This window comes from Lissotriton vulgaris, chromosome 2_1, assembly GCF_964263255.1.
Source record: "Lissotriton vulgaris chromosome 2_1, aLisVul1.2, whole genome shotgun sequence".
Taxonomy (NCBI): domain Eukaryota; kingdom Metazoa; phylum Chordata; class Amphibia; order Caudata; family Salamandridae; genus Lissotriton; species Lissotriton vulgaris.
In genome coordinates this window covers 1,224,223,691-1,224,247,564 of record NC_141687.1, presented here as the reverse complement: position 1 = coordinate 1,224,247,564, position 23,874 = coordinate 1,224,223,691, and the positions used below count along the sequence as shown (strand labels likewise).

Here is a 23,874-nt window from a genome sequence, read left to right as displayed (position 1 = left end):
GCCCAGACCATTTGTCTTTGAGTGCTGCTGGGGCCTCTGGCTCCAACACCCACACCTTCTGTCCAGGCTGGTATACAGTCAGGACAGCCTTTTGGTCATGCCAGGCTTTTTGAAGTTCCTGGCTAGCCTCAAGGTTTTTGGATGCCTTTTCCATGTACTCAGCCATCCTGGAGCGGAGACCAAGTACATAGTCCACTATGTTGGTTGCAGGCTTTTTGAGAGGTCTCTCCCATCCTTCCTTCACCAAACACAGAGGTCCTCTTACAGGATGTCCATACAAAAGTTCAAAAGGGCTGTAGCCAACCCCCTTCTGTGGGACTTCTCTATAAGCAAATAAAAGGCAGGGTATCAGGACATCCCATCTACGCCTGAGCTTTTCAGGTAGTCCATGAATCATCCCTTTTAGGGTCCTGTTGAACCTTTCAACAAGCCCATTGCATTGTGGATGATAGGGTGTAGTGAACTTGTAGTTGACACCACATTCCTTCCACGTAGCAGTTAAGTAGCTTGACATGAAGTTTGCACCTCTGTCAGAGACAACCTCCTTAGGGAAGCCCACTCTGGAGAACACTCCAACTAGGGCTCTTGCCACAACAGGTGCTGTAGTGGTCCTAAGGGGAATAGCTTCAGGATACCTGGTGGCATGGTCCACCACCACCAGTATAAACTTGTGCCCTGATGCTGTCTGGGGTTCCATTGGTCCTACAATGTCAATCCCCACTCTTTCAAAGGGCACCCCCACCACAGGCATTGGTATAAGGGGGGCCTTTGTGGTGCCACCTGACTTACCACTGGCTTGGCAAGTGACACAGGAGCGACAAAACTCCTTGGTATCTTCATTCATGTGAGGCCAGTGAAAGTGTGAGACAATCCTGTCCCAAGTCTTGTTCTGGACTAAGTGACCTGCAAGGGGAATCTCATGGGCCAAGGTGAGAAGGAAACCTTTCAAAGCCAAGGGGATGACCAGCCTCCTGGTTGCACCAGGCTTGGGGTCTCTTGACTCAGAGTATAGGAGTCCATCTTCCCAGTATACCTTGTGGGCACCTGTGGCGTTCCCTGCAGCCTCAGCAGCAGCCTGCTGTCTGAGGGGTTCAAGAGAAGGGCAGGCTAACTGTTCCTTCCCCAGGTCTGCTCTGGAGGGTCCCCCTGAGCCCAGAAATTCAACTTGATCAAGTTCAAATTCTTTAGGCTCAGTTTCCCTCAGTTCCTGTAGGTCAGCCTCCTCTGAGACTTGATCCTCAACCTGGGGCAAGAGGGAAGGCAATGCCTTAACCCTCCTGCTCTTCTTCTTGGAAGGTGTCTGGTCCATTGTTCCAGGATCCAGCACCTGTTCAGTGGGGCATCTTCTGGCCTGTGACCTAGTCACAGCAAGCACATGTGCTGGCAAGCCTAACATCTCCATGTGAGTCCTCTGCTCCACTTCTGACCATTGTGATGACTCCAAATCATTGCCCAACAAACAATCCACTGGGAGGTCTGAGCTAACTACAACCTTCTTTTGGCCATTTACCCCTCCCCAGGAGAAAGCCACGATCGCCATACTATGACTGGTAGTGACGTTGCTGGCATTGGTCACCAGGAATTCCGTACCTGGCATGATCTGTCCAGGGTCCACAAAGTTAGGTGTCACCATGGTGACACTGGCACAAGTGTCCCTATAGGCCTGAGCCATTTTGCCATTCATCAAAGGTGTCTGCCTGTATTTGCCCAAAGTATTGGGACTGACATCAGGGGATATATCCATATCCCCTGTACAGACAAGGACAGCCTGAGTGAGTGTGCCAACTAAGTTGTCATACCCCTCAGAACCCAAGGTTAACCCAACTAATCCCTTAGGAGGTGCACTACCACTGCTGACTGTACTAGGGGGTGCAGTTGCCTTAGGGTCTGCAGTGGCAGGAGTTTGCCCTCCTTTCTTGGTGCACTCACTAAACCAGTGAGTTTTACTTTTACAGTATTGGCACCACCTTTTTGACTGGCCTTCTTGAGTCTTCATCTTCTGGGAAGCCTGACCCCCACCCTCTTTGTTCTGTTGGGGACCTGTTGAAGACTTCTGGTCATTTTGTTCACCTTTAGTATCTTTACCCTTCTGGTCTGCTTTCTTCTGACCACCCTGGTTCTGGCCCTGGTTCTGCTTAACCCTTGTTCTGACCCATCTGTCTGCCTTCTTTACCAATTCTTGGGGAGAGGTCAGATCTGAGTCAACAAGGTGCTGATGCAACAACTGGTTCTGACAATTATTTAAAATCTGTTCCCTCATGATCAGATTGTACAATCCTGTATAATCAGTAACCTTACTGCCCAGCAACCAGCCCTCCAAAGCCTTAGTGGCACAATCTACAAAGTCAGACCAATCCCGAGACTGAGTTTTCTGGGTATCCCTAAACAGCAACCTGTACTGCTCAGTGGTTAGGCCAAACCCATCTATCAGTGTACTCTTCAGGACTTGGTAATTGTTAGCATCCTCAGCTCTAGTAGTGAGGAGCTTATCTCTACCTTTACCTTCAAAGGAGAGCCACAAGACAGCTGCCCACTGACTCTGGGGGACGCACTGGACAGTGCAGGCCCTCTTTAAAGCAGTTATCCATTTGTGGATATCACCCCCTTGTTTAAAGGGGGGCACTATCTTACTCAGGTGTCTAGTGCCTAAACTCCTGTCTTTCACTCTTGGGAGAATGCTGCCACCAGTGAGATCTAACCCACTTAACTTTTGCTCTCTAGCAAAGGCAAGCCTCTCTTTGGCCAGGGCAAGTTCTTCCCTTTCAATCCTCAGATTGGCTTCCCTCATTTTAGCTTCATGCTCCCTTCTCTTAGGGGATGGCATCCCTCTATGAGAAGAGGTCTGAGAGCCATTGGTTCGAATGGATCTATTAGAGCCTCTTGATAGAGACCTAACTCGTCCATTCCCAATGTTAAGTATGCCTGAGAGTGGCCCTGGGGGTCCCCCAAATCCATTCTCATGCCTACTTAAGTTGGTCCTAGTGAGTCTGCTGACTTCTACCTGACCTGTTTCTGCCTCATCCCCAGATAACTCATCTTCCTCCCCCTCCTCAGCACTGTCTGCTGCCTGGAGGTGTCGGTCAGGGTCACCCTGGGTTCCCTCTAGGGGAGGCATGTTCCCATCTGGATGAGAAGGATCTGTGTTAGCAGACCTCCTGGCATCATAAGTCTCTAAGAGACCAATCAGAAAGGGAATTGTAGGGTTTGAACCCTGTTTTAGCTTCCTGGATGTACAGATTTGTCTCCTCTCCTGGAAGCTAAGAGCAGCATATCTGGAAGTGACCTGTGGAGGGTCCACAACCACAAGAGGGGTCTCTGAAGACTCTCCGTGGTTAGACATGCTTCTAGTGTGGTGTAAGTGATGCACCTACCTACACTATTTGTTTGCCTACTGATCCCTTGCTAAGAGTTGTAGTCAAGGTGTGCTAAGCCTTGTTAAACTACAACAGCTGGTTCAGTAGAACTCAGAGTATTCTAAGCTAAGTTATATGTACCTTAAATACTTATGTGATCTTTCACAAAGATATTCTTAGGATAAGTGTGGTAAAACAGCAAGCTCAAATCCCAACCGCTGCTCACCAATGTGAGAAGTTGGCCTGATATTCAGTGTTCACTATTCTAGTGATCACTATGTATCAGTCCAAACAACCCTTATGGTGATTGGTTGTAGGTCAACCTTATAGACCAGCTATCCTAGTAGCATGGATACGAGCAGTCTTCGGGCTAAACTCTAGAGGGCGTGTTAAGCCAGCTGTTATACCATCACATATACCCCTTGAACACCAAGTGAAAGGACACCACACAAGTGTTATGAAAATAAACAGTGTATTTATTTAGATCACAACAGCCCTGTACTCTTTGAGGACAGGGTACTAAGCACACAACAAAACTCTTACGAAAATACTTTAAGTTGCACAATTTACACAAATGCCCGAGGGGCACAAAAAACCATATACTATGGAAGTGGAATGCGAAATTACTAGCAGGTAAGTACTGGACTAATAGGCTTTGGAATCGCTAGGACTACGTTACTGAACCTTCAGATTACTAGTAGGAGGCCTAGGGGACTCGGGTGCAGGGAGGGGGGAGCTGCTGGTCCGTCTGCGCTAAGGTGTCGGATCTTGAGGTCCTTTCTGAATTGGGTCAGCGGAGGGGATTGTCTGAGCTGGGTCGGCAGGGTCTTCCAGGTCTTTGCGGTGAGGTAGGAGAAGGATCTTCCTCTGGTTCTTGTCTTGTGGATCCGGGGGACTGTGGCCAGTGCCATCTGGGTGGAGCAGATGTGTCTGGTGGGGATGTGGAATGAGAGGCGTAGTTTCAGGTATTCTGGTCCTGCGTGGGAGCCAGTGGAGTTTAATGGAGGTGTTTAAAGATGTGCCTGCGGCGAGGGATATCTAGGACCGGTCTGACTGCGGCGTTTTGAATGTTCTGAAGTTTTCTGAGGAGTTTCTGGGTGACACCAGTGTAGAGTGCGTGTCTGTAGTAGTCTGCTGCTGATGAGTGCGTGGGTGACTTTTTCTGCATTATCTGAATGTTTTTCAAAGCAGGCGGATCGTGTGGAAGCTTGATTAGGTGACTGAATTGATCTGATGGTTCATGGTGAGCTCGGAGTTCAATATGATGCCGAGGTTCCGTGCGTGGTCTGTGGGGGTGGGCGGGGTTCCCAGAGTGGAGGGCCACCAGGAGTCGTTCCATGCTGAGGATGCTAGGATGAGGACGTCTGTCTTGTCCGAATTCAGCTTGAGGCAGCTGCTCTTCATCCAGGTGGCGACTGAGCTTCATTCCTCTGTGGAAGTTGTTTCTGATGGTTGTTGGTTCGTTGGTGAAGGAGAGGATCAGTTGGGCGTCGTTGGCATAGGAGACCATGTTGAGCCCATAGTTCCTGTTGATGGTCACGAGGGGAGCCATGTAGACGTTGAAGAGGGTGGGGGCTCATGGAGGAATCCATGGGAACTGCGCAGCTGTTCTCTGTGGGTTCGGAGAGGAATGGAGGTAGTCTGACTTGATGCATTTGTCCAGTGAGGAGGGAGTAAATCCAGTCCAGGGCCTTGTTGCCGGTGCCAGTGTAGTGGAGTCTCTTGATTAGGGTGTGATGGGAGACTGTGTTGAAAGTGGTCAAGAGGTCCATGAGGTCCAGGAGGATGAGGGCTACGTTATCGTCCTGTTTGAGGAGGGAGCGGATGTCTTTGGTGGCGGCGAGGAATGCTGTCTCGGTGCTGTGGTTGCTCCTGAAGCCGTATTGGGGGATGTATAGGACGCAGTTTGTTTCAATGAAATTGGAGATTTTGACGTTGTTGGTCTTCACAATGACCTTGGCTTGGAAGGGGAGCAGGAAGATGGATCTGAAGTCCCTGAGGTCTGTCTGTCAGTCAGTCGGGCGGGTGGTTTCTTTAGTAGAGAGTTGTTCTCTGCGTACTTCCAGTTGTCTGGGAAGGTGGCGGTCTCTGGGCAGTTGATTGTAGCGATGGAGTAGATGCTCTGTGGAAGATGTGGTGTGGACATCGGTCAGAGGGGGCTCCGAAGTGGATGCTCTTCAGCGAATGTCATCCAATGGTACAGGATCTTTTGGGATGCGGCATGGTTGGGTGCAATGGTGTTGTGCTTGGTGGGAGGGTATTGGGTATTCAAGCTATCGTAGATAAGCCTGATCTTGTGGTGAAGGTGCTGAGTTGGTCTCAGAGGTCTTGGGAGGGTGGGATGTCTGTGGTCTCGCTGTTGGGTCTAGTGAATTCCTGGACGATGGTGAGGAGTTCTTTACTGTTGTGTGCGTTAGCATTTTTTCCGACCTGGAGGGCCGTCTTCTTAGTGGTTTTGAGGAGGAGGTGGTGGTGTGGTGATCACGGCTTTGAAGGCTGTGTGGGTTTCCGGGATTTTGTTTTTCATCAATATCTTCTCTGGTCATCTGCAGGTGTGTCTGGACTTGTGGAGGGTGGGAGTGAACGAACTTGCATTCTTGGAATGTTGCTTGCCAGGAGCCTTCTTAAGGGGTGCCAGAGTGCTAGCACAGTTGGAGATCCATTGGTGGATGTTACGTGCTGCGGAGTTGGTGTCTGTGTCTGTGGGCGATGCGATAATGCTGAGGGAGGCAGTTAAATGTTCTTCTGTAACCTTGTTTCAGCGTGATGGGGGGGGGGGGGTGTGGGTGATGGTGTACAGTGCAGTGGGTTTGGTGAAGGCGAAATGCGCGCAGTGGGGGTCAGTCCAGAGGAGTTCAGTAGTGTGGCTGTAGGTGATGTTTTTGCCGGTGGAGAAGTCTGGGTCGAGTGTGTGTTCTGCTGCTTGGGTAGGAGCAGAGACTGTTTGAGTTTTACATTGGCGAGGTTCTCCAGAAAGAATGCCGCGTTCTGGTTGTTGGAGTTGCCGAGGTAGAAGTTTAGGTCACTGATAAGGATGTAGTCAGTGGATGCAAGAGCCTAGGGGGGTGATGACGTCGATGGTCACTAATCTTAAGTTGTGTGATAAGTGTGCTTATGCACCTAAAAGCCACCTGGGATCGAAAAGCGAATTTGCATGTTACTGAACATAAGAAGTTGCAGCCTTTGCTCAGAATGCACTACAGGTTCAGGGCGCAGACTCGGATTCTCTCCGGGGGGCATTCCTGTTAGAGTTCTAATTTGCAGCCAATGGTGGTTTAGGCTTTAACCAACAAGGTGAATTCCAGTTCATTCCAATGACTTATCCGGATACAGAGACCAACAAGATAGAGGTGTTTGGAAAGTAAATATTCTCCTCGGCTAGTCTGGCATTGAGATCATTCAGTGTGGTATGTCTCTTGGGACATGGTCAGCAAGATCTTGCTGGTGGTCTAGGAAGACCTTGGGCCCTCTTTGGCTCAAGCAGTCAGTTATGGTCCGAATGAGGCAAAATATGGGATTTGTGATGGCCTCAAGTGCTAATTGCCTGGGAAGAGCCTTTGGCAATAGCTTTGTCCTCAGCCGCCGCACATGAATATGACATGTTCAAGCCTATCACATTGATAAGCCCTTTGACGGCTCGCATCTTTTTACTTGAAACAGACGATTCTGCCTGGGAGCTTTTTAATGACAGAGCCACAGTCTCTAGATCCCTGCCAAACCATTCCCACATCAATTTAGAAAATTGAGAAGCTACTCCAGGGGGCTGTCATATAGATAGCAACAGTTGCCCCAACCACTGCAGCAGTGATCCTAGTTCTTTCGGAGCCGGGGTCTGGCTCTTACAGACAACGTCCAGGCCTGCAATCCCCAGTCTTCTCAACTCCCTTACCATGCCGCAACAGTCACCAAGTGTACACCCATTTCATTTGGAACAAGATGCAGTATTTCCGCCCAGGGTTGTGACCCATCCGATCTGACAGAATGGTCATAAAAATCATTAAGCATGTTTATGCTGTACCCTTCAATTTTATTCTGCCAATTTTCCTCCAACTTTCAAAGGATCATCTCTAGTTTATTACTAGAGGTGTGAGTGTTTATCTCCAAAGGTGCTATTGAGAGGGTTTTGGATTTAGAAAGACGAGAGGTTGTTACTCTTGATATTTCCATGTGCTGAAAAAAGGCACATGGCATTACGGCCTATATTTGACCATCCTTAATACCTTCTTTCAGAATGACAAATTCAAAGTGTTCATGCTGGCCCAGATTGCGGCTTTTCTGGACTTGGAGGACTAGGTGATGTCTTTGGATCTATAGGATGTATATTTTCACATACCTGCCCTGCAGTCCCACATATGTTACCACTGGTTCAAGCCAGGAGCACTTTGTTTGCAGTGCTTCCTTTCTGCTTCACCAGCGCCCCGCATGTGTTCACAAAAGCGATAGCAGTGGTTGCGGCACAGCTTTGGATGTTGGGGATACCAGTTTTCCCCTTCTTAGACATCTGGCCATTAAAGTTTGGCTCTCCATAGTCAGCCGTGGACCTCCACCAAACCATGACAAATCTCTTGACATCATTGGGTTTCACGATCAATGAGCCCAATTTGCACCTGATTCCTTTGTAGAGGTGCCATTATTTAGAGCTATCCGGGATACATTGCAGTTCCAGGCCTTCCCACTGCTACATTGAGTCCAGGCTGTTTGTTCTATAATCCCGAAGGTTCAGCCTCAGTTCTGGTTCTCAGACGAGGCCAAGACGACCTGGCTGAAGTCATCCTAGTGGCTCTGTATTGGGCCAGGAAAGTGTGGCACTCGGAACACCTGGGCGGGGGCATCTGTCATTCGATCAGGCTTCCTTTTTGGGGCAATCCTTTTGTTGCAGCTGCAGGGCATAGTCCTGAACCTGTGGAATCCATCCCTTCATGAGCGGAGAGCATCTGCAATTTGATGCTTTTGATCTGCCACCTGAGGTATTGGATGCCATCTTCACCGCTATATTCCCTTCCCCAAGGTCCATTTATGTTGGTTGCTGGGACAGATTTGTGGCCTGTTGTGGCATCTACAACAGCGTCCTATTAAAAGACAAGCGTTGCAAAACCTTAAAGGTTTTCTGCCGTTTCAGCCTTTCTACTTTTACTGGGCCAACCATCCTTGTTTATTATCACGTTGTTATGAAGTTTATAAATGGTTTGACCCTAGTCTCCTTTGTCTTTCTTGTGAGAGGAAGGCTTTTTTCTGAATGTATCCAGTTCAGCTTCTAGAAACTGCATAGTTTGACTGGGAGTAGTTGAGGATTTTTGTCGATTTACAGTGAGCCCCAGCTTGAGAAACAGTGACAGACAGGCTTTCATAGCTCTGGCAGCTTGCCTCAGAGCTTTTAGCAGCCAGTCGTTTGGGTAGGTGAATTCATGAGGACCTTGTTTCCTGAGAGCGGCTGCTACGGGAGTAAAAAAAATACTTGGTGAATATGTGAGGGGCTAACTTGAGACCGAATGGGAGAACTCTGAATTGGTAATGGGTACCAGCTACAGCAAAACAGAGATATTTGCGATACTCGGGAGGAGTGGGGATATGGAAATATACATCTTCCAGGTCTAGAGACTTCATGAAGTCTCTGCTGTTCAGGAGGGGGAGAATGCCGGAGAGAGTAAGGTTTGCTTGTGGAGGAATTAGTTTAGCTTCCTGAGATCCAGAATGGATCTCTATTCCCTTGTTTTCTTGTGTATGAGAAAAAAAAGAGTAGAATCCCTTTCGAGCAACAGGAACCTTCTCTACTGCTCACTTGGCGATCATTATGAGGGCCTCTTTTTTCAAAAAGTGAAGACGAAGGGGTATGCGCTACCCTTGGCAGAGTGTTTGGTGGTCTTTTTGTAAACTCCAGGGTATGGCCATAGTTACCTAGGTTAATACCTATCTGTCCGAGGTGATGTTTCTCCATTGATGGAAGTAGTTGAAGACGTGTGCACCTACTAGGTGGAACAAAGGTGGTGTAGCTGGTATTTGGTAGATGTCACTGTTTGCAACCTGTATCCCGGCTGTGGGGTGGTTGCTTTCTGCAGGGACCTTGCTTTTTATATCCCGCTGGGGATAGTTGACGATATGCCTGTTGTTGATAAGCAGGTCTGAATTGGAGCTGGCAGGCCTAGTTTGATTGGCTGAAATCCACCTCTGTATGTTGAGAAACCTTGGTCACGAGCCCCCCAAAAAGGCTTCTTTCTGGATTGCAGGGTGCTGAGGGTCTTGGCTGTGTCGGTAACGGTCTTGAGGGCTAAAAGAGCATCATTGATATGTTTGCTGAATAGAGGTTTCCCATCATAGGCCACAACAAGGATTGTAGACTGAACTTCAGGTCTAAATGAGGTTGCCTTAAGCCATCCATACATCTTTCTGGTCTAGGCCTTTCATGATCTCTGTCAGCAAGTACTTCATTCTCTTCTTATAAGTTGTGCCATGCACCTGCCTGTCCATCTTTCCATCCAGGATACTATTAAAAGCCCCCAGCCATATCATCGACAAGCTCTAATACAGAATGGCCAGCTGGACCAATAGATAGTATGTCTGGCAGTCTGTGTTCGGGGCATATAGTCCATTGATTGTTAATCTCATGGCATTCAACTTGCCATTCATTATCAAATAATGACCCTTGTTGTCTGTTATATTCTTATTTTCAGCAAAGGACACTCTTTGCAATAGCCATATCCCCACACTCCCACCGTGTGTGCTGATGTCCGCATGATAGTACCTCTCTCTCCACTTTCTCTATTTTGCCTGTTTCTTCTGGAAGTATGTTTGTCTTTTGCAGGCTATATGAACACCTTGCTTACACAGGTATGCTCCTTTCCTCACCTTTTTGGTATCCTTATTTTAGCCCCACACATTCGAGGTCAGTACCACAATAATAGCTTCCATCTACATTATTTAGTTTTGGTTGTTTCACTGACCAACCTGAAGACTGCACTATCGTCTTGTACTCTATCTCCTGGCACAATAATCTCATCCACGTTAACTACAAACAAAACTGCACCAAGGCTTCCACCATCAAGCCCATGGAAGCCTATGTAAACATAAATTACAAATGGCCACTCAATTGACACACCCTGCCCAATGCCATTTAAGGTACTTTAACCCAACATATCTAGCAAACATAATACACTACGTGTAAACGTAGCAGTATTATACAGTTCTTAGCTTCGCTGATCCAGGGCCGTACCAGAGGTCTTTTTATTGGTCTTCTGTCTGATTGGATTGTTTATTATTTTGTGGGTTTGGGGACAGCTTTCCCTATTGCTACTCCTCCGGCGTGCAAGTCATTAAGTACTGTGGGTTGCCCCTCCCCAAGCCCTTTCAAATATTTCACCACATACCGATGTAGTTGATTCTTCCTGCCAATTATGTGCCTAGTTGTCACTCAGTTCTCCATAGACTGGTGTTGCTCATCTGTCGAAATCTTGATGTTCCTTTTCATTCAACTTGGCAAGTTTCTCAAGCCAGTCTCAGTCTGGTTGTGCTGTTGTAAAGCACTTTATCCTGAGGGGGGGAGATTGACAGTGATGTATCTTAGCGTCTGTTCTTTTTATCCTTTAGATTAATTGGCTAGAGTCCTTTCTAATTGAGCAGTGTCAGGATGTCCCAAAGGCTGGGGGCAGACCTGTGACTGCCCTGCTTTACTTGGATGACACTGTTTTACTTGCGCTCACTGCTAATGATCGGCAGCATCTATTAGATCGATTTATCAACTTTATGATTAGTGTAGACTTGAAATCGAATTTTTCCAAATCTCACATCATGGTGGTTGAACCAAAGAGTGTTAAAACCCAAAAACATATGATTAAGGCCCATCACATTAGTAGAGTAGATCATTTTTGGTATCTGGGTATGCCACTGGACTGTCAGCTGGAGTGTGTGTCTCTGATAAGCAATCATTTATAGTCTTTCAACAGAGTTTGACATAGTATAGGGGATTTTTCAAGGTGCTTGTGACTTACTCACATCAAGTCGGACATTGACTTTTATAAAGCAAAATGTATCCTTACAGTGAGCTTTGAGAGTGAGAACTGGGTACACATGTCTTGTACCTCTATTCAGGTTGCAGAAAACACATTTTTGAGATGTGTTAAAGATCCCCTCTGAGATTGTTTACGAGGAAGTGGGTTTGGTATACATTTTAGTTTTCATTTACATTCCTCCCACTGCTTCTGTGGCTCGATTTGGCTGAAATATACACTGACCTTTAGTAGATATATTTTAAGGAATTCTATGGTTTTTTTTTAATGCTTGAACTGCATACCTACGTTGTTTTATATTATGTGCACTTTAAGTGACCTTGGTAGACCTTACATTTTTTGATCCAGACTTATCAACAAAGCTGATATCCTGTGGATCAAGCATGCCTTTTTTTCTAAGGCGCGTGTGAAAAGGGAAGACCTGACCTTGCTAAGAGCTCACTAACCCATTATTACATGGTCAAATCAATCGGTAACATTGACTTTTATCTAACCTTAATTATATTTTGTCATCATAGAATACTTTTGACCGATTTTAGACTGAATTTATTCCCTCAGTTTATGTTAGAATGGCACAAGATTTCTGAGCTCCATGAATGTACTTGTGATCTAGCCTCTAATCCGGATACTCTGCACATTTATTTTCTCCGTAATATAATTCACTGCGACATAGTTTCATTCGCTCGCTTTTTTTGTCAATTAATTTTAGTCCAGTGCGGCCAGCCCTATTATAGTGAAACTCTTATCCACTCCGAATGTATGTTTTAATGTATCATGAATCTTATCTGGAGTTTTAAATTCAAGTCTTTGAGAGGCAATGTTTTATCTACCTTCTAATCTCAATATGCTCCTTTTATGTTGTAATGAATTGTATGATTTTATGTACTTTTACCATTTGCATTGCTCAAATTGAATTAAAGTGGTACTTGACTTCTTCTACTGTTGTAAAGAAGTGTCATCTGTGCTCATTACTTATTTTCAGTTTTTCCAGGAAGAAGGTAGTTTAGTACATTTCTTTACAACTTCAGAGGAGTGGAGAAGTGTCTGTATTTGGAGAGTATAATCAGGAAACATAACTGCTGTGCCCTCTATCCAAACGTATTTTCTTTTTCCTGATTCTTGCAGGATGACATCTGTCCCTGTAATTGAGTTGTCAGAATAGGATTAGCCTTGGCTTTTCTCCCTGGGGAGGGGGAGGAGGTGGGGGGATGAGGGGTCATTGGCATGCTGTTTGCTCGATCATTCGAAAATAATTTGGACAATTCCTTGGTTTTCAGCTTAGTTACAATCCAGTCTTCCATAAATAGTTGAATGGATTTCCCCTCCTCTGTTTTTTGGGAGTTAGGTGGATATTCATTGTGGACCTTCCTTTCTTATCTTACTCTCTGGATTCTAGGTTTTTAGTTCTGCACCCTAGTTTGTCCATTTTTCTTTTGTATGACGACTACTGCTGCTCTGTTTCTGCAGCTTGAGTTTCAACTTTAACCACTCTGTTTGTAACATTGGTGAGCTCTGTTCTGACCCATCCCAGATCTATTGCTACCACATCAGCTTTTGTCTCAGTTGACACCCTTGGATCCTGTATTGCTTCAGTGACATTTGCAAGCATGAGGTCAGGTTGTGACTGCTCCATCTCCTGCTTCTCCATAAGGCACCACACAGTGTCAATTTCCTACTTCCCCTTAGCTTGAATGAATCACCGCGATACCCTCCAGCAAGTCTATTTTCTTACTGGGATGTTCAGTACACGCAAGTTGGTAATTCGGTTGTTGCTTTTTGTGCTGCAAACACCCCAACCCACGGCACTCATTTTTATCATTCCTGCACCACTGCCTAGCCCGAGAAACCTATGCCCACTCCATGTTCTGCCTCACAGGAGGGGAGCCCAGCACTCGTCTCACTGACTGCTTTTGGGCGGGCCCAATCCTCTTCGGTAACATGCCTACAAGGACTTTGCCTGGTGACGTCTCAAATCATGGGGGCCAACTTTGCACCCCACACCCCTGCCGCCATGCTTTCCTACCGCGGTCTTCTGCTTAATGCTGCAACATCTATTTCCTGCCCCTCAGGAACCGAACCCTGTGCCCACTGTATTGCTAGTACCTCTTCGATGGGCCCATTCTCCATCTGTTGTGCACCCACAAACGTCTAGTTATTATTCAGTTTTGGGCATAAGCCTCTGGGACGGTAGTACTCTGTATCTCTTGTCTCTAGGTCAGACATGCTCCAAGCCAGCGGACATCTTTACTACTGGCAGGCACTTCTACGAGCAAACTTTTTTCTTCTTTTAGTCATTATTTCTCAGCTTGTCAACTCCTATTTCTTAATATAGTCCGATTCTGGTGAGGATGGCTGTTGCTCAGTTGGCTGGCTGTTGGATTTTAAGCCACAGGGCAGGGAGCCCAGAAAACCTTTCCTCATTGTTCTTCCGTAAGACAAGATTTATTATTATTATTAAAATTTTATATAGCGCGCAGTTACCCTTGGGCATCCCGGCGCTTTTCCAGACCCATTTAAAAACGGTACGTGTAATGCAGTCAAACAGGGAAAAGGTAGGTTTTAAGACCTTTACGGAATCGCAGTGTACAAGTCTCAGTGTGCATTTCAAAATGAAGCGAGTTCCAGAGCTTTGCTGTGTGAACTGAGAACCTTCTCCCACCCGTCCTGGCTCTTTTAATTCTGGGGACTACGAGAAGATGTTTTTGGTCGGACCGCAGTGTTCTGCTGGCTTTATATGGGACCACTAGGTTCCTCAATATTGGAGGGCCCTTCCCCAAGAGGATTTTATGGGCAGTGCAGAGTGCCTTAAATTTCACTCGTTCTTGCACTGGCAACCAGTGCAGCGCCTTCAGGGCAGGTCGGGCGGACTGTGATCTAGGAATGCCCATGAGCAACCTTGCCGCCGCATTCTGGGCCTGCTGGAGTTTGTCCAGGGAAGATTCCGGAGCGCCCAGGAAGATGGAATTGCTGAAATCTAATCTAGATATAATCAGTCCCTGGATCAGCAGCTTCCTTGATGTTACTGGCAAAAGGGGGAGAATTTTACGCGCTGACCGTAATAGGGCGAAGCACACTCCCGCGATTTTCTTGGGGTGAGTCCTAAACGACAGATCTTGCTCTATCCAAACCCCTAAACTCTTGATCACCTCTTTAGAGGTAGGAGGATCTCCCATACAACTTGGCCAGCTGGTCAGAGAGAGCAGGGGATGTTTACTCCCTACCAGCATTACCTCTGTCTTTGAGCCATTCAACTTCAGGGCTGACTCGTTCATCCAGGTATGGACTGCTGAGAAAGCAAGAGTTAAGTAAGTCGGGATTCTCTACCAGTTGGGATAAGGCGACCACCAACTGCGTATCGTCCGCGTAACTGACAATCTTAATGTCATAGGGGGCCACCACATCCTTCAGGGGGGCCATATAGACATTAAATAATGTCGGGCTGAGAGAAGAGCCCTGTGGCACACCACACTGGAGGGGGATAGATTTGGAGCGATGTTTGCCCTCCCAAACCTGGTACGACCGTCCGGTAAGAAATGACCTCAGCCATTTCAATGCGACACCTGACACACCAACCTCAGACAGCCGTCGTATCAACACCTGGTGGTTCACGGTCACGGTGTCGAACGCCGCTCTCAGGTCCAGGAGCGTCACTGCCACTGAACCTCCTGAATCTAAGATGCGTCTAGTTTCATCGACGACTGCCAGGAGGGCAGTGTCGGTGCCCTGGCCAGGACGGAAACCGGTTTGTGAGTCTCGGAGCAGACCATTAGCCTCCAGGAAACCAGACAGTTGTTCATTCACTAACCTTTCGGCAATTTTGCCAATACCCGGCAACCGAGAGATGGGCCTAAAGTTCGAGAGGTTCCCGGGATCTAAGTGAGGCTTCTTTATCAATGCCTTTACCACTGCTGTTTTCCAACTTGGTGGCACCGAACCTAGGGCAAAGGAGGCATTCATTAGATGAGTAACAGGGGCCACAATGGAGGCTGCTGCTTGTTTAAGGAACTTCATAGGCACAGGATCCATGGGAGAACCACTTTTCATGGATCTAAGTACCTTTAACACCTCCTCCACCGCTACTGGGCCAAAGGTATCTAGATAGGGAAAAATCCCATTTGGCCGAGACGTTATATTAACGTTCTCATTATGAGGCGGCGTCCGGGGCTAAGGCAGGGAAATTAAAATCTTTTCAATTTTAGATTGAAAGAAGTCTGTGAGCTCCGAACACTTATGTTAGTCATAGATGACCACAGGCTCGGGGACTTTAAGAAGTTCCTTAACCACTTTAAAAGTCTCTTTGGCAGAACTTGAGGCAGATTTTATGCGCTCTTCAAAAAATTGTGTTTTAGCCTGCCGAAGAGCCAATTTATAACCCCTCATCGCAGCACGGTACTTCTCCTGCCTAGTTGTCTCCCAATTCTTTCTCCACAATCTTTTCAGCTTTTTACATCCCTTCCTTAAGGCTCGAAGCTGGGCATTGTACCATGGGGCGGAACCAATTCTCTTTTCCCTCTTTTGGACTCTCTTATTAGGAATAAGAGCGTCAAGCGAGGTCGTCAGCCATTGATTAAGACCTTAATAGGGTCACCATCGAGGAAAAGAGGGATCTCTTCCAGCTTAGTGGTCCAGTCGTTTATTGATAACCTGGACCAAGCTCGATCCACCAAATAAGCCTGTTTGGCAGTAATAGGGGGTGAGTCAACTAGCCAGCGTGCTGATACTAAAAAGTGGTCGGTCAAGAGTCTGTGTGCTTGGTTTCTTTCAATTGTTACTTTTTGACCTGGCTCCTCGCTTTCCAGATCTTCTCCTGTGGTGCTTGCCCCAGAAAAGTCCCTCCCTTGATTACTCATGAGATATGTGAGACTGAACATACCAGCCTGTCAGATACTCTACCTCCTCCTCTCTGTTCACTCCTCTGACCCCCGCTCCCCCAATTAATCCATCCAGATTGGTCTGACCTTGCCATTTTACCCATTGAAAGCCATGCTGTTGCTGGGTTTTCTTCTTCTCTGATTTCTCTACAAATCTATGGATGTTGTTTTGCCTAAGGGAATCATGGTGTGTGGTCCTGCAGTACTCATTGTGCCCCTGTGGTTCTCCAGACCTACCAGCCCATGCAATTTCTTCTCCTTAGTGAGCTGCCATTTTGCCTTCAGGTCATGGTATCTGCTTGAAAACTACACTTGTTACATTGCCCCTGTCAGGTGTTCCTCCGTAATTCATCTCCTAGTTTTAGTGGGGTTCGGAGGGTTCGGAATCTGCTGGTTTGAGGCTCGAAGACTGACTGACAATAATAAGGATGGCTTCCCACATTTCATGCTGGGCCCAGCCACGCCCAGGCTAAGGATGATCTCTGTGAGGGCAAGGAAACCTTTATCATTGGGTTGGATTATTATTCTAAATGTTAATTGTCAGTTTCCTGAATGCCCTTTAAGAAGATACTGGTGATTCTGTGGCCACTTCAGATTTTTGTCACCCTGTTTGCGATTAGTTTATAGTGCAACATATTATATCTGATTAGCTTAGAAAGAAGAAATGCAGTCTCTTGGTGCTTTTTGTTTTTTGACAGGCATCAGCTAGTGTGTTTCTGGATTTGATCTTATGATGGTGTTTTGAGTTATTTTATGTTATTTTTGGATATTGGATAGGAGATGGACATAAATGATTCTGTTGGTGTATGCATACTCTCACCTAGTAACTCCTGGACTCTGTTAGACTCTTATGCCCCAATCCTTCAGATTGATTTACATGCCTACCTCTCTGCTGCGTATCTTGTAATTCTCTTTTAGTTGTAGTGTCTGCCTCCTATTTCTTTGTTCCTCTCTGTGTGTATAATTTAACCCTTATCTCATGTTCATTTTTGTTGCAGGTAATTGTGAACATACTGAAGTTCAATGTGAGCTCTTGCAGCCCAGATGATCTGTCTACCTTGAAAGAGCGATGTCGCGACCCTGCAGTGTCTGTCAGGAAGCAGGCCCTACAATCTTTGACTGAACTTCTAATGGTGAGAAGCTGAGATGTTTTTAAACTCTTTCTCTGTTGTAGGGTTATTATTCTTGACCATTTAGCAATGGTACCAGTGTGTGAGCAGGTAATTCTATTGTGGTGTATCTACACTCCTTATGCTAATGTAACTGCAAAAGACCCTTGATCCCATTTCCATCTCCTCTCACCAAGTAGATTTTATTGGTTGCAAGATACACCATTACTATTACTATCCTGGGATAAATGAGTGTATTGCCACATCTATGCCTTCCATCACCTTGACCAGTCTGTTTTTTTTTCAAGTTGTCAAGATACTCTGTGGTGTTACTGTTTAGGGTTTTATTGCTCATTGAGGCTGTATTCACACTTTAAGAGGACACTATTGCAAAGGCTTGCAACGGAGCTAGTGATTTCTCTGAGAAATATATGTTCGAGGCATATGAGCTGCAGATACTACACTTAGCATTAGATCGCCACCTGGTGTTGGTCTCGGATGATTGCATGTTGTCGTCTTGGAAGAAGTCCTTTGTAGTCATGAGATAGGTGACTCCTCCCTTCGACGATGGTACGCATGGGCATCGGTTCCATCCTTAGATTGTTTCTTTCCGCCACTGGGTGCGGATGAAATTTTTCCGCTCCGGCTAGAAATAGTCTTCAAGCATTTCGAAGCTCAAAAAACATATTAAAACTTTACCGAACTACCTTTGATATCGACAAACATCGTTTTCAACTCCATCAGCTCGATTCCGGTCGTCGACGCGGGCCGTTTGCCTATCCACGCCACGCCGTGAGTCCTAGACCTCATGGAAAGGACGCCATTCAAGAGATGCCCCGAGTGTGGAGCAAAGTTTCCACACAGTGACCACCACGAGGTCTGCAACCTGTGCTTATCGCAAGAACACGACGAATCAAGCTGTACAGCCTGCGCTTCCTTTCGATCCAAGAAAACCATCCGAGATCGGAGTGCCAGTCGACACGACATGCAGAGATCAGCTCCGGAACCGGTGGATATCTCAGAGGAGGTTCCGCTCGTTCCCGAAGAAGATTCTGATGATCTCCAAATAGCATCAGAGGTAGACGACTCGGATGACTCCATACCATCGGGTCAGCGCGTGAGTACTACTGCCCCTGCATCATACAGAGCACCCAGATCGAAGGCAAAGGTCAACACTCCGCCTCCGGGGCCCAGTTGCGACTGAAAAACCACTTCAAAAGCCCTGCCATCGAGCCCGGCTCCGAAGAAAGTAATTAAGCCTTCCTGTAACTCTGTACCGAGCAAGCTGCACGTGCCGATCCCACAAGCTCCCTCTGAACCGAAAGAAGTCTCTACTCCGAAACGTTGACTTCTAAAGACAAAGGTATGAAGCCAGCGTGCGACGCCTGGAAGCCGACAAGGCCAGCTTCCACTCCGAAGCCATCGTCTTCGGTACTGAAACCGACAAGGCCTGATTCCGATGCGCACAAGCCCTCGAATCAGCCTTCAACACCGAAAACAACACTGTTGATGCCGAAAACTACGCCAAAGGACAATGTAACTCCTCCCAAGGCTAAAGACAGACAGCAACTTCGTCCGGAACCGAAAAAATCTGCGCCAACAAAGGTTCCACAAGGGGAAAACCTTTTCCAACCAGATCTGCAAAAGAAGATCTACATTGACCCAAAGACAGGTCATGTATCCACTACACCACACAAGAAGAGGAAGGCGGATACAACACCCACACCTGTAGTACCTGCCAAGAAGAACGACTCTGCCACATCTCCTATGCACACTTCTTCTCCTATACTTCCTTCGCCTTCATCCCCTGTTCCTCTTAACAATTCACCACAGATTTCTCCTCCACATTCTCCTCTTCTGTCTTCACGCTCACCTCAAAATGATGAGTTTAGGGAGAGGGATGGACCCAGATGGGCCTTTCCCATACCCTGTAGATGTTCGACTGGGAGTACCCAAACCCACAGGATGTGCCAGATATCCCTGACCCACAGTCATATCCATCAAAACCTTCTCCCCCAGAAGATAACATTGGTTGTGGTCACCTGCTGAACAGAGATGCCATTTACCATGGAGTCACTATGCATTCTGTTGAGGCAGAGGAAGATTTTCTGTTGGACACATTTTAACAATCGCAAAGGTCTGTTCAAATTCTTCCATGATTAAAGGGGTCATCAAACATGCTCCAGCGATATTTAAAGACCCTGTACGTACTAGGATCCTGAAACCTAGAATTGAGAAAAAATATAGGCCTGCACCTACAGATCCAGCCTACATTAAAGGACAACTACCATTAGATTCACTAGTTGTGTCAAATGCTAGGAAAAGGGCAAACTCACAAAGGTCAGGTGAGGCACCCCCCACTTGACAAAGAATCCAATGTAATAGATGCTTCAGGCAAAAGAACAGCTGCGCAAGCTACCAACATATGGTGCATAGCTAACACACAAGCCCTCCTTTCAAGATATGATAGGGCTCATTACGATCAGTTAGAGAAACTACTAAAACATCTACCGACCAATATAAGGAGCAGGCAAGCGACCTTATACAAGAAGGCAAGCTAATTTCTAATTCCTCGAACAAGTGCACACTAGATGTGCGGGACACTGCATCTAGAGCTGTAAACACTAGTGTCCTACTTAAAAGACATGCGTGGCTACGCATTTCAGGATTTAAACAGGAAGTCCAAACTACCATTTTAAATCAACCATTTAATTAAAATCAACTGTTTAGACCAGAGGTAGACACAGCACTTGAAAAGATGAAGAAGGATACAAATACTGCCAACTCTATGGGAGCTTAACAGTCCACACAAGCTAAAAGTTCCTTTCGGTGCTCCTTCTACAGAGGAGGCTCCAAACAGACTGGAGCAGACAATACAACATCCTTCAAATCTAACACACAAACATTCTCTTACAAGGGATATTTTAGAGGAGGATATAGAGGAAACGACAACAAAGGAAGAGGTCGGGGTAACCACAATAATCAAACCTCTTCCACTACAAAACAGTGACTTGCCTTCGCTTCCCCGACAGCATTCCACTCCTGGGAGGGGCAGATTAACACAATTCCTACCTGTCTGGAATTCCATCACAACAGACAAGTGGGTAAGACAAATTATCCAGTATGGCTACTGCCTCGAACTTAAAGCAACCCCTCCACACCTACCACCCAGGCAGCGTCCAATGTCTGCAGAACACCTTACTCTGCTCAAACAAGAAGTTCTGTCGCTTCTTCAAAAGGACGCAATAGAAATAGTTCCTTTACAACCGCAAGGAACAGGGGTTTACTCGCTATATTTTCTAATACCCAAGAAGGACGGGGCACTAAGACCAATTCTCGACCTCAGGCCCCTCAATCATTACATACAATCAGATCATTTTCATATTAACACTTTACAACAAGTGCTCCCACTGCTGCAACAAGGCGATTTCCTTACAATACTAGATCTAAAGGACGCCTACTTTCACATTCCGATACATCCTGCTCACAGGAAGTATCTAAGGTTTGTACTGGAAGGACAACATTATCAGTTCAAAGTCCTTCCATTCGGAATGACAAAGGCACCAAGAGTATTCACAAAGTACCTAACAGTAGTAGCAGCACATCTCAGGAGACAACAAATACATGTCTTACCTTATCTAGACTATTGGCTCATAAAAGCCAAGTCATTCAATCAGTGTGTTCAACACACACAAGACAATTCAAAACATTGCACGACTTAGGGTTCACAATCAACTACACCAAGTCGCACCTGCAACCCTCTCATATACATCAGTATCTAGGGGCTACAATAAACACGTCTACAGCTCTAGCGTATCCTAGTCCAGCAAGGATACAGAGCATTCAAACCTTAGTCACAGTCTTCCAACATCAAGACTCTCTCCAAGCCAAAGTGTTCATGAGACTAATAGGCATGATGCCGTCTTGCATTTTTATTGTGCCATATGCAAGACTGCAGATGCGCCGTTACAGGAATGTCTAGCACGACAGTGGAACGAGGCTCAAGGGCAACTAACAGACCTGGTGTTGGTTGACAACTGCACTCATCGCTCTCTGCAGTGGTGGAACACCAAAAACTTGACAAAGGGGCAGCCGTTCCTCGAACCTGTTCCACAAATAGTACTCACAGCAGACGCTTCTCTGACGGGATGGGTAGCCCATCTCCTACATCATACGACACAAGGACAATGGACCATTCTACAAAGATTGTTCCATATCAACCATCTAGAGCTGCTAGCAATATTCTTAGCACTCAAAACATTCCAAGTACAAGTACAAAACAAAGCTATCTTATTCCGGACGGACAACATGACAGCCATGAATTATATACAAAAGCAGAGGGGACACACTCTCTACAACTATCCCAGCTTGCACAGAACATTTGGAGATGGGCGATTCCACAAAATATATATATCTGCTAGCACAACACCTTCCAGGAGTTCACAATCAGATAGCAGATCTGTTGAGTCGGCAGACACAACACATTTACAAATGGGAACTACATCCGCAAGTTCTTCAACCATTTTTCCACAAGTGGGGTCATCCAGACATGGATCTGTTCGCCACACAAGGAAACGCAAAATGCCCTACTTTCACCACCAGGTTTCCACACCTGCTGCCCAAGGGCATTGCGATATGGATGAACTGGTCAGGCAGATTTGCGTACGCTTTTCCGCCACTACCACTAATACCATTAGTAGTACGCAAGCTCAGACAACAGTCTCTCAAATTAATCCTGGTAGCTCCCACATGGGCACGCCAACTGTGGTTCACCACACTACTAGAACTCTCTCTAGTTCCACACCGAAAGTTACGCCTCACACCATCCCTGCTAACGCAGAACCATGGAGACATCAGACATCCAGACCCAAATCAACGGAATTTAGCGATCTGACTCCTGAAGTCTTAGAGTTTGGTTATCTTAACCTACCACCAGACTCTATGAACATCCTTAAAGAGGCCAGGAGACCCGCATCCAGAGCTTGTTATGCTGCTAAATGGAAGAGATTTGCCATTTATTGCAACAATAACCAAATTGATCCCCTGGACGCGTCTATCCAGAATATCATTTGCTACCTTTTACATTTACAAAGATGTAACTTAGCATATTCATCCATACGCCTGCACCTTGCAGCAATTGCAGCGTATTTACAAAACAGACAACATCTGTCTTTTAGAGTGCCTGCTATTTAAGCATTTATGGAAGGATTAAAAAGAATCATTCCCCCCAGGTTACCACCTTCTCCAGTGTGGAACCTAAACGTTGTTCTTACAAGACTCATGGCGTCTCCTTTTTGAGCCTTTACACAAATGTGAATTGCAATTCCTCACGTGGAAAACAGCTTTCCTTATTGCTATTACTTCTCTTAGAAGAGTAAGTGAGATACAAGCTTTCACAATACAAGAACCATTTTTACAACTACATCGTAACAAAGTGGTTCCAAGAACTAATCCTGAATTCCTTCCCAATCTGTAGAGTTACCTGTGTTTTTCCAAAACCCTGACTCTGTAGCAGAAAGAGCTCTACACACACACTAGATGTTAAAAGAGCTCTTCTCTACTATATAGATAGAACTAAATCTTTTCGAAAAACAAAATAATTGTTTGTGTCTTTCTCTCCACCTCATAAAGGCAACCCCATCTCTAAGGGTGGAATTGCAAGGTGGATTGTAAAATGTCAAAGTTCACAGTTGCCCCCAAGGCGAAGCGCACTCAATGTTCGGCATGTCTCCGGTTTCGGAAAGCAAGGCACACTCGGCGTCTGCAGTGCCTGACGCGTTTCGGGTCTTCCACCCTTCTTCATAGGCTCTCTGCTCCCCAATGACTGCCAGCATACGGATTTACCAGACTTTGTCCCAATTTATTACCATCAAACAATCGCAGGTAAGTTCCTCTAATACAGATGCATTGTGGGGCTGGAAGTCCGAAAATAACACCCCAGTGGGCTGGTAGCAGTTCAAAAGGGTAAAAATAAAATATATCACGGGTGTACCCTCGAATCTTCCCGTAATATACCATTTGCCAGGGTTGTCCCACTGCACTGAACAACAATCCAGCAGCGGAGCCGTTACAATCAACAGCGGTGCGCTTCACTTGCGCTTGGGGGCAACTGTGAACTTGGATTGTAAAATGTATACAAATATGCTATCAAAAAGCAAAACGTACATTAACAGTTCCTCCTAGAGCGCACTCCACACGCAAACTAGGAGCCTCTATGGCTTTCTTAAGGAACATTCCCCTAGAGGACATATGCAAGGCAGCAAGATGGTCTACAAAATACACCTTCACTAAACACTACTGTGTTGATGTGCAAGCCAAGCAGCAAGCTGCAGTAGGCCAAACTGTCCTTAAAACTCTTTCAAACTACTGCAACAGATACAAGTGACCACCGCTAGGGGAGAAACTGCTGCACAATCGATGCTAAGTGTAGTATCTGCAGCTCATATGCCTCGAACGGAAAATGCTACTTACCAATATGCATCTGTTCTTGGCATGTAGAGCTGCAGATTACTACACTCCCTCCCGCCTCCCTGGGACCTGT

General features: G+C 46.3%; 1 protein-coding gene across 1 annotated transcript in view; it reads left to right on the top strand.

Annotated features, from left to right (window-relative positions):
• Nucleotides 1–23,874, top strand: part of NCAPD3 (non-SMC condensin II complex subunit D3) — a 1,036,822-nt gene that overhangs the window by 402,901 nt on the left and 610,047 nt on the right. The window contains exon 15 of the mRNA XM_086956941.1: nt 17,223–17,357. Coding sequence (XP_086813067.1) covers nt 17,223–17,357 — 135 coding nt within the window. The remainder of the gene's footprint in view (nt 1–17,222; nt 17,358–23,874) is intronic.